A 22150-nucleotide genomic window follows, 5' to 3' on the forward strand; every position below is an offset into this window, starting at 1 on the left:
TTTTTTTTTTTTTCCCCGGAGCTGGGGACCGAACCCAGGGCCTTGCGCTCTACCGCTGAGCTAAATCCCCAACCCCTGTTACAGGTATTTCTGAGTGTGAGTGTGAGTGCTAGGGACTGAGCCCGGATCCCTAGTGCTCTTAACCACCGAGTCATTTCCCTAGCATGGACATCGGACTTCTGATCCTCTAACTGCCACGTCCTTCGTGTTGGGATTACAGATGTGTCCCTCCACACCTGGTTTGATACCCTACCCTGGATGGATTGAATCCAGGGCTTCAAGCATCCTAGGCAAGCACTCTCCTGAGCCATACCCCCAGCCTAGGAGCCTGTGCTTTTGATTGAGACAGGTGTCTATACATAGCCTTGGCCTAGAACTCACTATGCAGCCCAGGCAGGCCTCTAACTCAGAGATCTTCTTGCCTCTGCTTTCCAAGGGCTGAGATCAAAGGTGTGCACCCCCACACCTGGCTTAAAGCCTGTATTTTCACTTGGCTGGGCTTTGAGGCACACACAGGCCTGGGAACTGTCGCCTCACTTATGTCGCCCCATGGTGCTATGTTGTAACCTGTGGTGTTGCACATGCTGGGTGAGTACTCTGCCTCCTGCCGCGCTGCCAATGCCAATGGCCCCAGCGTCTTTCTGCTTTCACTTCCCCTCCCCTCTAGCCCAGCGCAGCAATTTGCTTACGCCCTTGCCCTTACCATGCAAAACCTCACCACCAGCTACTTCTTTTCTCCTTTCTCAGCGCCAGGCTGTGAGAACTGCTTATGTACTTCCTCCCAAGACTGTCATGGTCAGTTCACAGACAGGAGCCATCAGATGGGACCTCCCTCAGCTTCCTGTCACCTCACCTGGGAGGCTACCCACTCAGCAGTATCCTTTTCCCTCCCTCTCTCCAACCGGTTTCTGTTTGTCACCTGTTCCCACTTTCTCAGCACCTCACCTCCAGCAGTCCCTTCCCCTGCCTCTTGGATGCCTGCGCCTGCCCTTCTGACAGAGAACTTTAAGGCATCCTAGGCATTGTTTCCCCACCCCCAAGCTGGCACTGCTTCCCTGACCTCTGAGGTGGCTGAGCTGAAGACAAGTCAAGTAGCTGCCTTCACCCCTAAACTCACTTGTGTGGCTGCCCTAGATTCTGCTGTCTCTGCCACTGACTTTTGGGTGCCACCTTCCTGGTTCTGCTGTCTCTCTGGTAACTGATGGTTGCTTTCCTGGCACCCCTCTCTGCCTACAGATGGTGGCAGTTCCTGGAGAACCCTGCTGGGTACAATCCTCTGCTTACTGCATGGACACACACACACACACACACACACACACACACACACACACACACACACTCACTCTCTGTCTCTCTCTCTCTCTCTGTCTTCTCCCCAGTCCCCCCAGTGTCATCTGTACCCTGCCATGGATGTTCATGTGTGCTGGGGATGGTACTCAGGTCCTCAGACACTCCAGGCAGTAATTGTGCCACTGAGTTACACTCCTTACCTTCCTTTGGCTTACAAACATCTCTAGGCTGCTGAATCAGGAATCCGAGTTACAGCCAGCTCTTAGACCCTAGCCTCACAGTCTCGGGAGGCTTCCTTAACCTGCTCCTGTCTGCAAACTCTTGTCCTAGCTAATGGTATTACCTGACACAAGAAATCTGGCTGTCTGCCCTAAGTCTGGCAAATTCTACCAACCAAGTCCTTTCCAGGGCACTCTGGAGCAGCTCTTGGATGAGATCCACCCTCCTATCTTCATCTCCAGGGGCAGACATTTCTGACTCCATCTCGGCCCACTGCCAGTGCTCTACCATGCCTTCAGCTTGGCTCTCTGCATCAGAACAGATCATGGCATTTCCCCCTTCTCAGCCCTCAGTGGCTCCCAGTCACTGAGGGGTCCAAGCTCACACTGCTCAGAGAACTTGCAGGTCCTAGTCTCACTGCTTGCCAAGCCATCCATGGCAAGCCACCCGTAGCTCACAAAGCACTGATCTTTGCTTACCCAAAGGACTGCCAACACATTCAATTCCCCCCACCTAGAAAGTTCTCATTCCCACCTGCTTTTTGCTCAGTCTAGGTCTACCCATACCCCTCCCCACTTTCTGGAAAGCATTCTCAGTCCTCTGTGACCCAGCTGGATCTCTCCTCTCTGCTGTGGTATCTTACAGCACCCTAAACTTTCTACTGAAGTTCCTTTGTTGTGTATCCTATTCCCATAGGCTCTGGGAGCTGAGGACTTCGCCTTGCTCTGCACCACAGCCCATCATCCGACGGACCTATAGAGGCTGAGTTAGAGCTTGGTGTGTGTAGAGAAGCTGCCCTCCCCTCTGGAAGCAGTAGCCAACAGGCCGCTTCATTATCAGCTCTGGACAGCGTGTTATAATGACGCACGCTGGCTTGGGAAAGCAACTCTTAGGGAGACTGGACAGACTGGAAAACCAGTGTATGAAGCAGAGCCTGGCGGTGGATGCTGACACAGTGCACTGCTGCCGTGCCATTTTGCATGTGGGCAGGGAGCCACTAGCAGCCCTGGCTTTGCCTCACTGCAAGGACAGAATCATGTGCCGCATGGCTGCTTTGGAAGTTTCTATTTGTTCCACAGCTTATGCCCATCAGAGTAGCAGCTGGGAGAACAGGCTCTGGGCTGAGTTCTAGGGCAGTCTTCCCTCTGCCCGTTCTTACCTCAGACAGTACTCTACTGTGGATTTTGCACTGGAAACTGCGAGTGTTTAGACTAGAGAAATGTTTCAGGATGCCACTTAGTGGAGAGCACTTGTTTTGTCAAGGCAAGGCCCCCAGCTCAATCCTGGTATGATTTGAATGTGAAATGTCCCTCGCAGGCTGTGTGTTTGAACACACTGTCCCTGGCTGGTAGACTTAAGGCTGTAGGGGAAGGCTGTGGGCATTACAGGCTGGCATGGCTCCCAGTCGGGCTCTATTTTCTGGTTGGAGCCATGTAACTGGCAGTTGTTATACACTCCCTAAGCCACAGACCACGTCTAGCCTATGCATTCCCTGCCATGGTATTCCCTCAACTGTACTGAGAGCTAAATTAAATCTCTCTCGACTTAAATGAATTCTGCCAGGTATCTGGTCGGTCACAGGTTCAACAAAAAGTAACTAATACAAATTCCAGCCCTTGACAACAGAAAAGGCCTGTTAAATGCTTTATCTATTCCATTACTCTGCAGTGTCTGTCATGAACCAGGCTGTGTGCATGCTTGGTAAGGACGTGCCCTGCCACTGAGTGACAGCCTGGCCCTGTTCTATGTTCCAGGTACACAGTCCAGCAGACACAGCAGGGCCTGCCTTGTAAGCCAGGTGAACTCACCTCTCCCGGATTAAGACCCCTTTGACCAGATGCTAATAAAGGGATGCTCAGAAGCTGGTGTGCCAAGCAACGAGACCCAGCTCCTCCTCCCCCTCCTCCTTTTCTTCCTCTTCCCCTTCCTCCTCCTCCCCCTCCTCCTCTTCTTGAGCCATCTCCTTCCCAGACTCCACTTTGGGAAAACAGGAAAACAATCTGGTGTCATTTATGCTCTGCTTGTTGTCCAAGGTTTCATCCTCAAGTATCTGTCACTTAAGACTTACCTCGTGTGGCACTTCAGGCAATTAATTACAAAGAGGCCTGCCAAGATACTCAGGCAACATTAGGTGCTTTGGTAAAACACTGGTGGCCTTTCTAACCTTCGTGCCTGGAACAGCAGGGTGGCTCTCTTCTGATTCTACCTCCGTCATTTATGGAGGTAGAGGTTCCCGGCCTTAAGGGCCAAAGTTTCTACAACTCTTGAACTTGACTGGGAACAGAGGAGTCAGGGGCTTCCTACCATGTGAGGAGAGAGAAGCCACAGCTGCAAAGGAATGGCAAAGAAAGTTCTGCGTCAGAAGCTGGCTCGTCAGAAGGCTGGTGTACAGTGATGGAGCACTGACAGGCCACAAGAGCATCAGATATAGGGTGCCACTGACAAACAACACTCTCAAGCCCAACCTGGTGGCACATGCCTGTAGCCTCAACCCTCAGGGGCAGGACCAGGGTTCAAAGCCATCTTCTGCTGCATAGTAAATTTGAGGCCAGGCTTGGCTACATGAAATCCTGTGCCAAAAACAAACTAAAAGTGTGTGTGTCTTAGTCATGAGGACCTGAGACCCTGAGTACCCACATAAAAAGCTAGGAACAGTAAGTAGAGTGTATCTGTAATCCCAGTACAGGGGAGGCAGACAAACCCTATCTCAAAAAGAAAGGTGGAAAATGACTGGGAAGACACCCGATACCAGCCTCTGGCCCTCACAGGCATACACAGATGCACTTGCATATGCATGCATATATATACACCACCCACAGTACTAGAAAATTCATATGAGAAACTCTGGGCTTAGCATGGTGGCACACATTTGTAAGTACTAACTATTTGGGAAGCAAAGGAGGAAGATCATGTACGCCCAGAAGTCTGGGGCCAATGAGGGTAAGACCTAACTCCCACATTACTATTTGTCCTTTACTGTTGTTGTCGTTGTTGTTGTTAAAGATATTTTATCCGCATGCATGTATGTATGTGCACCACATTTGTGCTTGATGCCTGAGGAGGTCAGAAGAGGTAGTTATTGGAACCCCTGGAAATGGAGTTTTAGATGGTTGTGACCCGCTATGTGGGTACTAGGAATGAAACCCAGGTCTCTGCAAGAACAAGTGTTCCACATCACTGAGCCATCTCTCCAGCTCCTTAACTCTGCATTTGAATGTTCTTACTAAATAATTAAATGCAAAGTTAAAAGTGGACAGCTTCGGTTGGCCCGGTAGCACATACCTGCTAATGCTAGCACTTAGTAGGTAGAAGGAAGAGAATCAAGACTCTAAGACCAGCCTGGGTTACCTGAGATCGGTGTTCAAAATCAACCTGGGTACTCAAAACCCTGTCTAAAAAAAAAAAAAAAAACAGAAAAACAAAACCAAATCATCAAAGTTTACGTTTGAGTCTATTAGGGGGCAACCAGGTAAACAAGCCTCCACTGTGCTTCAGAGTCCTCCTTACCAGGCCTCAGGGTAGAAGGCAGGACAGTGACAATTTGCTGTACCAATACACAAGTTTTAGCATTTCCCCTTGATGTGTATGCATGTGTGTAGGCATGTCCACGTGTAGGGTGGAGGACAAATTTATACCATCCTCAGGGGTGCCAACCATGTCCTTTGAAGCACGGTCTCTCAGTGGCCTGAGGCTCACCGAATATTAGACTGGTTGCCAGTAAGTCTCCTAGCTTTGCCTCCTCAGGGCTGGTTCTTTGCAAATGCTGCCATGTCTGGCTTCATGTGGGTTCTGGGGATGACACCCAGGCCCTTGTGCTTGGGAGGCACCTTACTGACTGAGCCATCCTACTAGCCCCAGGAGCTTTCACTGTACAAATTTAAGGCTGGGGATTACAATACCATGTTTCATAGAGTCTGAGCTTTTGGGGCTGGCAGACTGGACCTCAGCTATGCAGCTTGCTCTGGACCTCATGCCCCTCTTCCATGGTATGTGTGGGGTAGTATTTAGCTATAGAAAGGGCTAATTAAGGTCTGACACAGTGAGAGATGAGTCAGAGGTAGACTGGGGGTGAGAGACAACAGCCAATGAAAGGTGCAGAGAGCTGGAACACACCTTTAAAAGAGTAGTCAGGGCTCTGTTGGGAGGGCCTGTAACAGCTGAGTGATTCATGGGAAACATTCACAAAGGAGCCCCGTGTCTCTCTAATCTCTTCCATTATCCTCTTGCTAGCTTCTCTCTAAGGTCTTATGTAGCCCAGGCTGGTCATGAAATCCTAATTCTTCCACTTTCACCTCCCAAGTGCTAGAATTACTGGTGTGTGATACCAAGCCTGGCTTCTCTTTAATGTTCAAGGTCACATTATGAAATGCTCAACCTAAACGAGGAAATGCTCTGTAGTAAGTGTAAGTACCAGGGGCAAAGGGAGGTGGTTTCACTATGAAACCAGAGGGCTCACTGCACTTGGGAATCCCACTGCTCTCTAGGGAAGCAGCTGGGAATGGCCTTTCACAGTGGCTGAGCAGACTACAGAGAGGGTGAGGCTGTGGGCCGGTACCCCCAAGCTCTGGTTTGCTTCAGACAAGAGCAGTGGGCTCCACAATCGGTCAGCTTTCATCCACTCCCACTCACAGGGCTGTCTTCTGCCTGAGCTATGCAACCCTGCACAGCAGTTTATTTTCACTGGCTTAGCCTTTCCCGAGTGAGTGAGGCTAACTCGTCCCTCTCAGGGACTCTGTGCCAAACAGTTTGAACTCCTGAGATGAAGGATTAAATTCATCTATAATTAAGCAACTGTAAGCAGTTCGGGCAGATGTGTATGTGACAGAGCACTCCTAACTGTGCAGTGGTGTGGGTCATGACAAGGTCTTGGTCATCCAGGCTTTTCTCTATCATCCTGTAAAAACCTAGTGAAGAGAGGAGGGTAATCCTCAGACATATTAGGCTGAGGCAGAAGGATGACTATAAGTTTGAAGCCAGCCTAGCTACGGAGAGACGAGGTTCCAAATGAATGAACCAACAAACTGTTACATCGACTGAGGTAGCAGTAAGTTGGAACTTCTATACAAGCGAACAGCTCACAGCAAAGCAAACCTACTGTTTACTTAAGAGAAGTGACTGCAGAATCTAAGGGAAAACTCACCCGGCCTCTCCTCTCTGTCTAAATCCCCCCGACTTTGAAAGGATAAGCACACCAATTTGGAGCTCTTGCAAGGATTTATTTGCTACAGAATTGCTTTCATACCCCAGCGAGCTGGACTAAGGACTTCTGGGTCTAAAAGGATTTAGGTCACTTCATGTTTTCAAGTGCTGTGACATTCAAAAAGCAATTTTGGTAGGGCAGAGATGGGGTAGAGTAGCACCATTTGCCATGTGGTAAGAGGCGAGAAAAATAATCAGTAATATTAAACGTCTAAGAATAGAGAAGGAAAGAATACTTTAAAGTTCCCATCTGGACAGTCCCTGAGCTGAAATCACATTTATGTGTGAAGAGAAATGTTTGGGCTGTGACCGTGAAGTGACAGATGCTGACCTTGGGCTTGGCTGGTGAAAGCTTCCAGACACTCTGAATGACAGGATATACGCCACTCATCTGGCTGATTCTGGCACGTGTCCTAAATGTCTCCTAAATCCCAACTCTCCTGGTTCTCTGAAAGGCCTGTGGTCATCTGATCCCCAATACTTCTTTTTATTTTTGAGACAGGGTCTCTCTACATAGCCCTGGCTGTCCTGGAGCTCCATGTAGATCAGGCTAGCCTCGAACTCACAGAGATCCTCCTGCTCCTGCTTCCCAAGTGCTGCCCAATACTTTTCAGAACACGAATGTGAAAAACACCCCAGTGCCGTCTCACAGGAGCACTTGTTGCCTATTAATAGAAACAGAGGAGCCGTATGGATGTGAACTCAGACATGCAGCTCACAGTATAGCTGTGACTCTCTGGGAGACCATGCAGCATCATCAACCCGAGGAGGGTGTGAACCCCAGCAGCTGCTCGATGGGTTTAAACCGCCACTCATCAGCCTCCAGCTCTTCCACCAAACCAGCCAGTTTTTCCATCCGAGCGACTTGCTGATCTGTAAAGAGTCAAGAGATAGAACACCAGGACATTTCCCATTAGACTGCCACCAAAGTTACCAACATGACAACTATCTAGGCTTAATCTCAAGGCAGACTTTCCTTACTTTATGTAGGTCTGAAGACAAACTTTTGAAACCAAACCGAACCAAACTCCCCTTTTCTAGCCATTCTCCACTCACCTGCATTCCAGGGTCAAGTGCTCCACCACTGGGCTCTATCGGCTTCCATGCACACTGCCCTTTGTGTGGATGTATACATGTATGTGGATGTGTGTCATGTACATGGTGGGCAGAGGTTGGCACTGGCTAACTTCCTGAATCCGTTCATTCTCATTATTTGCTTATTATTTATATGTATGTGTATGTGACTAGGAAAGCTAGAAGGGGGTGTCAGATCCCCTACAGCAAGAGTTACGGCTGCTTGTGAGCCACCCTGTGGGTGCTGGAAATGAAACCCAGGTCCTCTGGAAGAAGAGCCAGGGCTCTTAACTGCTGTGCCATCTCTCCAGCTCTTATCTGAACATTGTTTTTTCTCTTGCTGTCTGAACCAGGCAAGGTATGTCACCCCTTTATCTCCCTTCAGACTCAGCCCTTTCCAGGACCAAATCTCAAGATGGGGCTTCCATGTTCTTTTCTTTCTCTGAGTCTGCAAAGTTTTTTATATTAAGATAATTTTAAATACAGTTCTTAAGAAATACAGGTGACTCTCTTGCGGAGCCCACACCCATACTTGGGTATGTGCTCTCCTTTTCCTAAGGTTTCTCTCTATTAATCCTACTAATCCCTATGTTTAAATCTGTATTAACAACTTCCCTCTGCTCAGAGGCAAGCAGGGTTTATTGCTGCAGCAAAGTAGATCCTGTAGCAGGAGAGGAACTCAAAGTGAGCCCCTACCATCTCTTAATAAAGAAAAGAGAGGGGCTGGAGAGACGGCTCAGCAGTTAGTTAAGAGCACAGAGTGCTCTTGCAGAGGTTCTGAGTTCAATTCCCAGCACCCCTGTCAGATGGCTCACAACCACTTGTAACTCCAGCTCCAGGAGTCCCTGTCATCATTAGGCCCTTGAGGTCCTCGCTCTCACTTGCACACACCAATATGTGGACTGCATACCTACGTGCATAATTAAAAACAGAAAAAGAGAGTGTGAGTGTGAGGGAAAGACAGGGGGACACACATACACACACAGAGACAGAGATGAGGGGGGAGAGAGGGGGAGGGTATGAGGGGAGACACTCAGAGACAGACAGACAGACAGACAGACAGACAGACAGACAGACAGACAGACTTGGGAAGTGGAGGCAGGAGAAGTGCTCTGAGTTCTAGATCAGCCTGGGCTACGCGTTTCAGAATTTCAGAAATGAGTTTCAGAATGAGAAAATAATAAGAAACATAATTAAGGGAAAGCCTCTCAGTTATGAGGGGCTGGGGATGAGCCCCAGTGGTGAAGCACATGCTAGTGTATGCCGTGCTCCTTGTTTGAGCCCTAGCACTGTGAAGAGTAAAAAGATAATTACTACAGTCACTCTCTCAGATGTGCTAGATGCTAAATCGTGGAGATGGTCTTCGGGGCTCATGTCTGCAATCCTAGCTCTCAGGTGGCTGAGGCGGAAGCTGCCATGGTTTGACCTGGGAGGACTGGTGCATATTGAGACTCAGTGAAGTGCATGTGCCACCCGGAGTTCAGGGCTTCCACAGGGCAGAAGGCGCTACAGACACTAGAAGAATGTAATGTCTGAAGGGGAGCAGTAGCTAGTCTCAGGAGAGGGGACAAAGGCAGTTGAGGAGCAGGCAGCAGCAGCTCCACTAGAGAACTGAACCCGGGGCTTCAACTTCAAACCTCCAAGGGGATTTTCAAGCTCAACAAGATTTTAGAATGTCCTTCAATTCAGAAGGTCCACTTAACCAGTGTGTGGCTTTTGCCACAGCAGTGACCTTTCATAGGCTGTGTCCCTTCACTTCCCATAAATGCACAGGACAACAGGTCTTATACTCACCATGTTTCACCTGTTTAAGTGTGGATGCCACTTGATAGCTAAACACCGACTCACAGAGGAATCGCTCAGAGCCATCTACAAGCGAAAGGCACAGGCATTAGCTTTAATAGCTTCTGGCAAAGCAAGAGAGGCTGTCCACTCATTCCCTGCTTCTACATTTGAGGTCTAAGGTGTTTCTGGTGAGAACAAAGGGGACCCTTTAGAACACTGCTCTGTACAAGCTACCTCTCTATACCTAATATTAAAAATAGTTCTACTTGTTAGAGAGTTCAAAAATAGTGTTACAAAAACAAAAACAAGAAGCCTTAGCCTGGTGTCCTAGTTACCACTGCCTGCCTCCTGACCTGTTCTCTTCTGTACAGCAGGCAAACAACTATATGGTACTTGTGTGACTTACTGTGACAGAACTCTAATTACTTCCAGTCTAAAAAACAGCCAAGGGAAAAACAGCTGTTGACCTCTAATTTATCAAATGACATCATCACGACCATCAGAAAACCTTGCTGGGAAACTTCATTCTGTAAGCACGAATGGTAACCTTGACCTTCCAACCAAACCGAGCACTGCAGTCGGATCCTGATAAGGAAAATGGTGCAAGCTCAGAGCCTAGTGTTGAGCTGGTGCCAACAACCGCCAACAAAAGGTGGCTAGCTCAGTCATGACGCCATCAGTGCCAAGGCTGACCCTACAAAACACATCCCTAAAGATAACCCACGTAGGAGAGGGCAGCAACCCCCCAGGGCAAGTGTTTTATTGCAGGAATTCCCAGAAAAATGGGAGAGAGGACGCAGCTGTCCCTCTCGAGGTAGGAGTTCACACTAGCACTGCCAGATGTCAGCACCCACTTGTCAGTCATGGACTGCTGTGGGATTAAGTGACAGGGATACACTAACACACTCTAGGCTCGTGCTGAGCTTCACACAGCCTTTCTTTACAAGTCTGGGTGATCAAAGGCAAAAGTCCAGATACTGACTTATCTGAATGGTGTGAACACACAACCAGGAGGGCTTCCGGTCTTACTACCTTCAAATCAATGCCAGATAGATAGATAGATAGATAGATAGATAGATAGATAGATAGATAGATAGATAGATAGAAAGAAAGAAAGAGAGATCACTCTTAGGATGAGTAGTCTCTAAGTTCAAGTCTTTTTATCCTTCTTTCTTGGTTCTGGAGGTGAGACCTAGAACACCAGCATGGCTGGTGTACCCCTTGCTTCTGACTGGTGTAAAGATCTAGAATGCTAATGACATCATGAACTGTATCTATAAGGGCAGAGAGCAGTGGGCAACTCCAGAGTCCACCAGGTGAAGGAGCTGCCGAGAGCCCTTGACACCAAGGACGCGGTGTATTATGGTCTTGCATGGAAACAACACACTGGCATCCTTCTTAAAGAGCTCACCTACAACCCACCGCTCACTTTGCAAGAGCGAGACACACTAGTAGAGTCGACTTCCTAGGCGGTGGTCCTGAACTGCAGGAGGTGGAATTATGGGCTGTAAGGATCAATACTGTGTGGGGAGCTGCCTCCCACCCTCATTTAAGCACTAGGACACCGCACTTACGCTATCACAGTGGCCTATCCTTCTTGGTGATGAGTTCCAAAGCAAAGACAGAAGCTCACCTTTCATAAAGGTGTCAGGGTATGACTCTCCACACGTCAGGCTCAACACTGCATGCCTGTTCACATGCCGCTTTGCACTGACTACGAAGCCTCCTGCTTCCTTTTTATCTTGTACTTATTCACTGCACGTCCCAGTCCACTGCTTCTGGAACCACATCTACCAATCTAAAGGCCGACATCTCTCCCAGGAGTCAGCCTGAGGCGACCAGCCAAGAGTGCATCAGCTGTCCTTTTAAAGGACAAGCAAAGATCACATGTGGTGAAAAGTTCACTGATGGCCCAAACTCTATCACCAACTCCATTCAATTCAACGCTAAGAAATTTCATTTAAAAAGTATTAATTACTTCAAAGTAGGCAACGAGACAATCTCAGGTGATTTATATAAATCAGTGGCCTGTGAGGGCCCTAATGCAGCCACTTCTGGGCTGGAAGGCACACTCTAATTTGCTCACTAATAATTGGGTGAGAGCAATGTTCGCAGAGGGCAGGAGACTGTTAAAGCTCCCTGCGTGCTGCTCTTAGCAGACAGCAGATGTGACAAGAAGTTCATCTGAGAGGCTAAATACAGGTTGTTTGCATTTATATCCTAGATTCAGGGCCAGGCAACATCAAGTTGAACCTGTCAGGATTATGACCCACACCCAAACTTGACTCTTTAATTCTTCTTAAGGATTTATTTATTTAATATATGTGAGTGCTGTTTTCATGCACACCAGAAGAGGAAACTGGATTCATTACAGATGGTTGTGAGCCACCATGTGGTTGCTGGGATTTGAACTCAGAACCTCTGGAAGAGCAGCCAGTGCTCTTAACCGCTGAGCCATCTCTCTAGCCCCTGTTCCTTATTTTCTTTTCTTTCTTTTTTTTAATTTTTATTTTTTGGAGCTGGGGACCGAACCCAGGACCTTGCACTTGCTAGGCAAGCGCTCTACCACTGAGCCAAATCCCCAACCCCCTGTTCCTTTTTTTCTTTTCTTTTCTTTTCTTTCTTTCTTTTTTTTTTTTTTCTTGGTTCTTTTTTTCGGAGCTGGGGACCGAACCCAGGGCCTTGCGCTTCCTAGGCAAGCGCTCTACCACTGAGCTAAATCCCCAACCCCCATGTTCCTTATTTTCAATGGCAACCTTTCTTCAACCTTTCTCTACCCCTTCCCCCCCTTTTAGAAAGTCTGACTCTGCCCAGCCTAGCATGGACGTCTCTAGGTAGTCTAGGCTATCACTGAACTCCCAACAGTTCTCTCATCTCAGCCTCCTGGGTGCTGGGGCTACTTCATTCCATCAGCATGGCTTGTTTCCATTGTCTTCTTCCATTACACTAATGTGAAAAAGAACGGGGACTAGGGACGTACTCAGTTGGCACCACTGGGTTTGGTCCCCACCATGAAATAAAGGAGATGTAGTAGTATATGTCTGCAGTCTCAGCACTTGGGAGGCAGGAGGAGGAGGAGGTAAGGAGTTCAAGGGGTTAGAGGTCAAGCCTGGACTACATGAGACTCAAAAACAAATGAAAGGGACAACAAAGAAGAAAAAGGCTTTGATAGAGGCGGGGTCACCTCGAGAGCTGACATTCTTGTCATCTCATATCTAGGAGTGCTTCGTGGAAGGATATACACCAATCATATAAATATCATGTCTTTTTCCGCAAGAGACTTCAGTATCCATGGATAAGGCACCGGTGTGGAATTCAGAGGAGGTATAAGAGGGGAGGTTGAGGCAGAACCAAAGTCCAACAGATACTGTGGGGGTAATGGTGGTCTTTTCACTTTCTCTCTTTCCTTTTTTTCAAAAAAAGATTAATTAATTAATTAATTATATATAAGTGCATTGTAGCTGTCTTCAGACACACCAGAAGAGGGCATCAGATCTCATTACAGATGGTTGTGAGCCACCATGTGGATGCTGGGATTTGAACTCAGGACCTCTGGAAGAGCAGTCAGTTGTCTTAACCACTGAGCCTTCTCTTTAGCCCTCTTTTCATTTTCTTAAATATGACATTCATTTACTTATGTATGGGTCTTCATGGGAAGGCCAGAGGACAACTTTTGGGAATCAGTCCTCTTCTCCCACCATCAAATCCAGGGATCAAACTTAGGTGGTTAGACTTGGAGGCAGGCACCTTTTACCAGATGAGCCATCTCGCCAGCCCCTTTCCTGTATCTTTTTTTTTTTTTAATTTATTCACTTATTATATATATGTACACTGTAGCTGTCTTCAGATACACCAGAAGAGGGCATTGGATCTCTTTACAGATGGTTGTGAGCCACCATGTGGTTGCTGTGAATTGAACTCAGGACCTCTGGAAGAGCAGTTGGAGCTCTTAACCTCTGAGCAATCTCTCCAGCCCCCCCTTTCCTGTATCTTGATATTCAATAGTATGTCAGATACTTGATTTGGCAAAGTCAGTTGTCTTCCATTGTAAGCAGTTTTTAAGATTACTGGGGAGACTCTGGGTCAAGAGAGGCTACAACTGTGCACCGTGAGTTTTCATGTGATAAACCCACCATCCGATAGAGTCCAATTGATTTCTCAATGAGGTAATGAGAATGGCTAGATATAAACCTATTAGAATGTGAGCTCTGACTAACTCAAATGACTTTTCTCTTAAAGCAGTGTTAAGTACTGACCGTCTTCTGGTCTATAAAGATCGTTAAGCAATTTAAATGGCTTCACCTTGCCATTTGTTTCGTGGCAAACTCCTTAACTACATCCCTGCTGCAGAGAGCTACAGCTGTAATCCACTTTTAGTGCCAAATACAGACCAAAGCCTCTACTTCCAGTCAGACCTGGTGATACCAGCCTGAATAGAACACAAATGGAGACCAACAAAAAGGCACTACAGAAAGTGCGCATGCCCCATACACCACCTTCCACACCACACGTCCCAGCTGCTTCTCTACCAAGCAGATGTGAATAATCCCAGAGCCTTATGGTACTAGAGTTGCCAGACATGCAAAAGAGTCAGGTCAGAGAGTGCATGAGCCCACTGGGTCCAGTCCCCAACACTGCTTTGGCATAGTTTAACCTGAAACTGTTTTATTTAAAGCATCTGATATAAATGTTTGCCCTAAAAAGCCAGTCCCTAAATATAGTTTGTACCTTTCTCAGATATATCACCTAATTAATTTAAAATATATATACATATACATATGCAAGATTTAAAGCAAAAAAGACCATTTTATAAGTCAGAAAAAATTCACTGCTTGACTACAGTGAATTCTGAGTCCTTAATGTATTCTCCGTATTTTTAAAAATGAGAAGCCTTGGACGCTGGTCAAAACATTTTACTGTCCCAGGCTAACCCAAGACCCACAGGGTGGGCCCAGACACGTGCATTTAGCTTCTTTTGTTTCTTTCCTTTCCTTTCCTTTCTTTTCCCTCCCCCACCCCCCGTCTGTCTCTCTCTGTCTCTGTCTCTCTCTTTTTAAGAAAGAGGGTCTCACTGTACACCCCTAGTTGGCCTGGAACTCACTATGAAGAAGAACTTAGAGACATCTGCCTGGCAAGACATATTTAAGTTCAGTGTCTCACATGAGTCTTATGCTTCTACCATGAATCACCAGTTTACCTAACATGAATCCGATACGTTCCAGTCACTAACACCATTTCATGGCTGCTGCCCGTGACCTATTTCTGGCCAGCCAGTCTGTGTGCTAAGACGGTGGCTGCAAATCTATCTCCAGTGCTATAAACCATGCGGTCATACAGCCATGTCTGGCAGTGGCCCATGAGAGTCACCTTCACAGAGGTAAATACATTAACTCTTATTTCCCCTTCAGGCCTCTCTGGTGGGGTAGATACTCACTAAAAAGAAGATACATCAACAGGCGTTACAAGACCACCTGGAGCAGGAGATCAAGAGGGTCCAGAGCCAGTGGCAACCCTGGTCAGGTTACTCAAGGGCCCCCAGCCCCAGCTCCTTTACATTTTACATGCATTGAAGGTCTGAAGCCAATTATTCAGCAAACACAGCATGAGATCACCTTCTAGTATCTCTCCAGCTCCTTTCGGGTAGGTGAACAGAGCTTTCCGTGGTGGGGCAAGGTCGGACACACTGAAACCAGATCCAGGGACAGAACTTCCACTGACCCCACCAGCTGAAGATGAGGATGAGGAGGCGGCCATTCCCTCCAGTAGAAGTCTCTCTTCACTAGAGGAAAAAAACAGCAATTGGCAAGTTTATAAAGCCAGATGGACGACACTTCATTCTGGCCCAGTAGGACCAGCTTTCCCTGTCCTCCATCCTTATATAGTCTTTTATAATGTCACGCAGGTTTTCAAGTAAATCATGTTTAAGAAGAGCTTGAATGTGGGGTTGGGGGATTTAGCTCAGTGGTAGAGCGCTTGCCTAGGAAGCGCAAGGCCCTGGGTTCGGTCCCCAGCTCTGAAAAAAAGAACCAAAAAAAAAAAAAAAAAAAAAAAAAAAGAAGAGCTTGAATGGGTATGGTGGGACACACCTTTAATCCCAGGAGCTAGAAACAGGCCGATACGTGAGAACTGGAAGCCAGCCTGGTCTACCTAATGAGTTCCAGGACAGCTAGGGATACACAGAGAAACCCTGTCTTGAAAAACCAAAAACCAAAACCAAAAGAAATCTTGCCTAGTTAGAGAGCCCTATTTTCTCCCATTAACCCATTAACGAATTATGCCACTTGGGATTGAATGTGGATAATTCCTGAGTTATGAAGGGAGATATGGCAGGGCCAAGGCAAAAATGGGACCACAGATAAAATACTACTACTCCACAGGACAGTTTGTCTTGGATACACTCCTCACCAAGCCAAGCCACACCACCAAGTTCGCTTATCAGGTTTTCCAAGTAGGAGTCCAGAATAACACTGTTCTGTTCCCAAGGAAGGGAAATCAGTGAGGAAATTCATATTGGCACGTTCATTAAGAACTCATTAATCTTTTCATCTAAATGTCATACCTAAATCCAACACTTGGTGGCGCCCCAAAGCTGGAACAAAAATAATTCAGGATCAAATCTCAGAAACAATGGTCCTTCATGAACTGAGCATCTGTGGGCTTAATTCTGCATCCCATCTGAAAACCCGGACCCCAGTACTGAACACATGTCTCACAAAACTCAGAACAAGAACACAGCCTCAGAAGCCTATGAAGACTCTACAGTATATATTTTAAGACTGGTTAGTACCATGTTTATGCCACTTAGAACCTGCACCTTGGAAATTCTCTGATATTCTAGTTCTGCCCAATTTGGTAGCCATCAGTTTCATGTTGTGTCTAATAATGTAACTGAAAAGCTATTTATGTCCATTTAAAAATACTAGATAAAATTTCAATAATGGGGCTAGTGGTTTCTCACTGGGTCAGAATTCTAGTATTTAACTGAACAAATGACTTTACACAGGAGTAGTGGTGTGTACTGGGACATTTTAGTTACACAGGAGGCTGAGGCAAGGGATTTTGTAACCTGGAAACATAGCCGAGAGCCTGTTCCAATAACAATGGACAATGGCTAATCTTGATATTATACAGATTTCAGCATTGAAAAAAAAGACTTTATTTATTTATAGAGAAGGTCTTAATTTGCTAGCCTGGAACTTACTATCTATCCTGACCTGGTCTGAGCGATATTCAAGGCAACCCCACTGTGTCACCTTCCCAAGTGCTGGGATTATGGTCATGTGCCACCACGGCTGGCTTTGAATCAATCTTTAAAATGAATTTTCCAGGGCTGTGGATATTGTTTACTTAGGAGTATCTGCCTAGTATAGAGGAAGCTTAGTTCCAGCGCCACATAAACAAGGCATGGTGGCCCAGAAGTAAGATTCTTGTACCTGGGAGGCAGAGGTGGAAGAACCAGAAGTTGGAGGTCATCTTTGATTATAGCAATTTCAAGGCCAGGCTGGGATACATAAGATCCCTCAATTGGACAAAACAAAATGCAAAAAAAAAAAAAACAAAAAAAAAAAACAAAAAAAAAAAACAAAAAAAAAAACAAAATGCAAAAAAAAAAAAAAGAAAAAAGAAAACAAACAAAAAACAAAAAACCAAACAAACCCAACAACAACAAAAAAACCAAACTAATAAAAGCACAACTCCCTCTGTTATGGTCAAGGGGAATTGTGCTGAGTCGTTTTTACTCATTTCCCCCTTAGTTCTGACATACTTGCTAGGAAAAGTTGAAGGCTGGGTTATGACTCAGTGGGGGGAGCACAAGCTATAAACATTTCATGCTCTAGTTTCAATCCCCAACACTTTTTAAACAGAAAACTGAAACACTTTTTAAACAGAAAAATACTAGAGAATACTACGTTCCTGTAAATCCTTTATGTCCAGACCATCTCGTTTCCTTCTAAGGAAAGTGGTACACGCAACCTGAGATGGTGGCTGCTGGCCCAGAACTATGTGGCAGTGACATGTGGCTGTCAGAGAGGCAGAGCCTGGTTTCTAGTTGCATCATATGGCCGTCGTAGGTTGCACTAATGAACACTGACATGGGCTAATAGTAAAACTGCTGCTGTGAGACTAGCAGCCTGTTATGAATAAATGCAAACTCATTAACTAGCTCTTTTCCTTTCAACTTTTTTTTTTTTTTTAAATGGGGTCTCACTGCTTAGCTCTGGCTGTTCTGGAACTTGCTATGCAGTTCAGGCTGGCCTCACACTCACAGGGACCCATGGGCCTCTCAGTGATGGTATAAAAGACTCTGCCTGCAAGCCCAGCCGCACTGACAATACTCTCAATTTTGTCCTTACATTACTTTCAGAATTTACTTGTTCAGGGAAAGTAACCGTTTCTGTGGAATTTATAACTTCTCTTTTGTGGTACATCAGTTTGAAATATAGCCTAGTAAACTTTTAATCGTTCCTTAAAAGAGACTTAAGTATTGATGACGGGGTCCAAGCCTCTCTCTAACCCATCCCTGGTGGGATAAAGGGAAGCATACAGACCACTCAGCCTCTCCCTGGAGAGCAGCTCTGGCTTTACTTCCTCCCAGTTTAGAGCAGAGCCCACTGAGAACCGTTTATTTTTCTCTTTTTTTTTTTCTTTTTTCTTTTTTTTTTCGGAGTTGGGGACCGAACCCAGGGCCTTGAGCTTGCTAGGCAAGCGCTCTACCACTGAGCTAAATCCCCAACACCCCCCCCCCCCCCCCCCGTTTATTTTTCTCAACTAAGATTTTAAACTGTGATCTTTTCGACTTCCACCCTGATGTTCTATTTAGTTGCTACTGCGTTGGATTTTGAATCGCAGAGCACCCAGGCGCCTGCCAGTCAGCTTCAAAGGCTAGCCACAGTGACTATTCTAAGCTGGAACTCATCAAAGGAATTCCCTTTCATCTTACTTTCTTCCCAATTCTCAGAACTATAGCTCCATACACAAAACAGTTGGAGTGGGAAAACAGTACTGAGTCAGCATCAGCACAGGTTAACTTTACATAAGCCCTTTCCTTCGGAGAGGAGGGACACCTGAAGGATGTCTGCCTGCTTCTAATGATTTGCTTAAGGTTTCTTTGGGTTTCTTTTCTTTTTGGTGCTGAAGATAAAAGCCAGGGCCCTGTTAAGTGCATGTCCCACTCTGAGCTACACCTCAGTTTCTAGTTTTGACTGCCATCATTACGGGGTAAACAGAACAACCACCCCTAGACTGCAAATGCTGAGCTTGGGGATTGACTGATTTCCTATAACTCCAAGTAGCCACTCATTTATGTTCTTAGAATGCTTACACGGCCCACAGGAATCTGACTTCCTAAAGGTCATCTAAGTTTTGGAGTCATGGCTTGTTGATGTGTTAGGGTACATGAGGGCGAACTATCACAGTGGATAAGGACTGACTATGGAGGTTGAAGAGTTGGCTCAGAGGTTAAGGGTGCTTGCTGTTCTTGAAGAAGGTAAGAAGGTAGGTTCCCAGCACTCAATGTTTGGACCCCTACAACTCCAGCTCTGAGGGATTTGCTGCCCGTTTGTTACCTCCTGGGTCAACACACACACACACACACACACACACACACACACACACACACACAACTAAGTAAATCTTTAAACATGAACTGAGTATAAAGAACTGCCTGCCTAGGTCTGTGTTCTGGCTTTGCTATCTGCTGTGACCTCTCTGTTCCTTAGATGTCTCAACTGCAAGATAGAATCAATAACAATGTAGGGCCTACCTTACAGAAGAGTTACAAGGATTAAATAAATACAGCCTAGACAAACAAATCGGCCCAGCCTGGCCTTCAATCGCAGATTCTGCTGTCTTGGCCTGTTGAGTGTTGGAATTACAGGTATGCAGTAGCACACCCAGTTTTCCCTCTGCAGAGTCCAGTTTTTCACACTTACTATGTAAAAGTCCTCGAAGGGAAGGGTCTGCTCAGGAGGCAAGCAATGTTATCTGTTATGCACTTCACACATTCTAGCACTGGGCTACACCCTCAGTCAGCACATTCACCTTACGATCTTACCGAGAATCTTGCAAAGGGGCTGGAGAGATGGCTCAATGGATAAAATGTTTGCACTGGAGTTGCGGATCCCTTGAAGTCACTTACAAGCCTCACAGGTGTGATAGCTGCCTGTAATCCCAGCACTTGGGAGGTAAAAGATAAGCGATTCCCTACAGCAAGATTGTTAGCTAGATTGTCGGGAATGGGAATATTCTGGGATCAGGGAAGCTATGAAAAGCTATGGAGGAAGACAGCAGACACCAGCTTCAAGCCTCCACATGCAATGGCATACACATATGTAAAAAAAAAAAATCTAACCTATGACCTTGGGCCTGTATACAGTTCAATGGTTAGAGCATTTGCTTAGCAAGTGTGAGGCAGTGAAAAAGATCCTGTGATATTGGAAAGGAGAAAACAAATTACCTTTGTACCTTGGAGGCATCGTATAAAACCCTTATCATAGTGTCTCCTGGATGGATGATTTATAAATAATAGGACAAGAGCTGGCAGCTCAGTAAAGACTGCAGGGGGCAGAGATAGTTCCAGTCATGACTCTTTCTGTGGGGAGTATACAACTCTGCCACCCAGGAGACTACCAGTCCCACACGGAGGCACTCAGTGAGATTTTGTTGAATGCTGATGATTGAGTATCTGGAACTTGGCCCTATCAGGATCGCTGTAGCTGCTGACAAGCATAGGAAGCGCTCATAGTTAAAGTAAAGATATTTGTGGGACACAATATGGCTGGCGTGGTTAAATACTTACTTTGTATACGACAGGGACGACCTCGCACTCATAAATTAACTTTCCGCTTATAGTCTTAAAACAAAACAAAAACAAAAGAGATCCTTCTTAAAAATAAAGCTCAGAACAAACCAGAGGCTTAACTCGATTCGGATCCAGTGAGGTGGCTAATTATGACAACCGTTGGGTTCTACTAACAAATCACTAGGTGTTCCACCTAAACAGACGGATCACCAACCGCATTAACAAGATGCAGTACCTCCCTCAGGGTGGGATGAAGAACCTGGCTGGAGAGGGGAGGAGTCAGCACACTAATCCTGGTCACTCTAACTCCACCCAAGGTACGCTTCCCACCCAACAATTCCGGGAGGAAGGGGGAGGCTCGCGGCCGCCCCATTGCGCAGGCGTCAACCCGCCCCACGCATGCTCAGTCGGAGGAAATTGTCTGCATACGCCCGGCGCGGGAGAGCCTCCAGGGTTTCTTTCCACCCAGTTAGTCCTGGCAGGTAGGATCGTAGGGGGATCAGCTCCCCACCGAAGATTCTGGAAGTCTTGGTTACTTACCTCAGCAGCCTGTGCACTTTGACTGACAGCCCCGCCCCCTGGACGAAGCAGTGCGGCCTCGTTCGCCACGACGTAGACAGCAGCGTGCGCGTGCCCGCCTGAGCTGTGGGAATTTTATGGCGGTGTCCCTGTGGCGGTAGGGGCTGTAAGGGCGGTGCTGGCGCGCATGCGTGGAGTAGGCGTGGCCGGGTTGGGCCGGAGTGAGCTTTCCGAGAACACTTCCGGGTCGCCGACGCTGCCCCGCCCCGTCCCCGCCCCCCTCCCCTGCAGTTCTGGGTCTCTTGCTGCCTTGGTAGTCTTCTGGTCCCTCTCTCTAGCATATGGTGTTCTGTTTTCTTTTATGACTTAGTACTTCAGCTTTTCCCATGAAAATTGCACGAAGACATAAATACCTTGCCCTCTTCAAACATCCTTTACCCAGAGCTAGTTCGCTTTCGTCCTTCTGCGCAGTCTCTCTCTGAGTATGTACCACAGAGGCTTCGTGCTCAGGGCCCACACTTTGTAAAGGCTACTTTTGTTTGAAGTGGGGAAGGGTGCTAAAGGAGTAGCCCACCAGGGTGGCATGGCAAAGACTGTTGATAATTGCATCCCCTTGTCAACGTTGACTTTCTGTGTTCTCAAAACACAAACCTCGGTTCCTGCACATGGCTACGAATTAGCGACTTGATTGAGGGTTGGGCCATGCATTTATTTAGCGGGATTGCTAGGCTTTCTTTGGAACGTTTAAGTACATGAACTTGAAGACGCAGCCATCTGGGATGGGAGCATGGGTTAGTTTATGAGGAGTCTTTACTTCCTAATTATTGATCGAAGCGGTGACTACAAGCGTCACTTTTAGTAAGTGATGCGGTTTGTTGTGTTCTGGAGGCAGTGGCCTCTGGAAACTGTTCCTTCCCAGTACTTTGTTGGTCTGAGAACTATGCTAGTAGGTCATATTTTAGTTGTACTTTGATAGGGAAATCAATCTGATTGGTAGCTATTTATTTCTTGCACCTTTAAAACGGCTTAACTCTTCCGTGGGTATTGTATGGGTGATTCCTCAATGCATCGTCGTCGTACTGGATAGAGTATGATAAGACCACATACCATCATACTGGATAGGGTGGATGAAGCACCCTGTCATGCTTAGGTGGCTATCAAGACTTCACCCCCTATAGGTTAATCAGACACCCATACAAGAACTTACAGTGGCCGGCCAATGGAAAGCGACACTATTTTTGCTTACGATGTGCTGTGAACTGC

General features: G+C 46.7%; 2 protein-coding genes across 12 annotated transcripts in view; one reads left to right on the forward strand and one right to left on the reverse strand.

Moving 5' to 3' along the window:
• Positions 1-6704: 6704 nt before the first annotated feature.
• Positions 6705-21029, reverse strand: Anapc16 (anaphase promoting complex subunit 16). 4 transcript variants are annotated; one of them, NM_001399609.1, is made up of 5 exons: positions 20909-21029; positions 20366-20419; positions 15180-15346; positions 9577-9651; positions 6705-7581 (listed from the first exon to the last, which is right to left on the reverse strand). In NM_001399609.1, the coding sequence occupies exons 2-5, from the start codon at positions 20395-20397 to the stop codon at positions 7466-7468; spliced, it is 390 nt and encodes a 129-aa protein (NP_001386538.1). In that variant the 5' UTR covers positions 20398-20419; positions 20909-21029; the 3' UTR covers positions 6705-7465. The 4 variants fall into 4 exon arrangements, with proteins under 4 accessions (NP_001386538.1, NP_001386536.1, NP_001386537.1 ...); NM_001399607.1 differs by lacking the exon at positions 20366-20419; NM_001399608.1 differs by lacking the exon at positions 9577-9651.
• The window catches only part of Ascc1 (activating signal cointegrator 1 complex subunit 1), an 89457-nt gene continuing 87849 nt past the window's right edge, over positions 20543-22150 (forward strand). For 2 of the 8 annotated variants that reach the window (XM_087597216.1, XM_087597217.1), the window contains exon 1: positions 20543-20685. In XM_087597216.1, the coding sequence (XP_087453342.1) occupies positions 20595-20685 (91 nt within the window). In that variant the 5' untranslated portion in view covers positions 20543-20594. 8 annotated transcript variants of the gene reach the window in all.

Source organism: Rattus norvegicus, chromosome 20 (assembly GCF_021556685.1).
Source record: "Rattus norvegicus strain SHRSP/BbbUtx chromosome 20, alternate assembly SHRSP_T2T, whole genome shotgun sequence".
In the NCBI taxonomy this organism is placed as follows: domain Eukaryota; kingdom Metazoa; phylum Chordata; class Mammalia; order Rodentia; family Muridae; genus Rattus; species Rattus norvegicus.

Excerpts from the sequence above, each read along its gene's own strand:
- Anapc16 (NM_001399609.1), bottom strand. The coding sequence starts at position 20,397 with ATGAGTGCGAGGTCGTCCCTGTCGTATACAAA. Across the intron at positions 15,347-20,365 it reads TCGTCCCTGTCGTATACAAA|TGAAGAGAGACTTCTACTGG; the intron begins GTAAGTATTTAA and ends TTTTTCCTCTAG. Across the intron at positions 7,582-9,576 it reads ACTTAAACAGGTGAAACATG|ATCAGCAAGTCGCTCGGATG; the intron begins GTGAGTATAAGA and ends GACTCTTTACAG.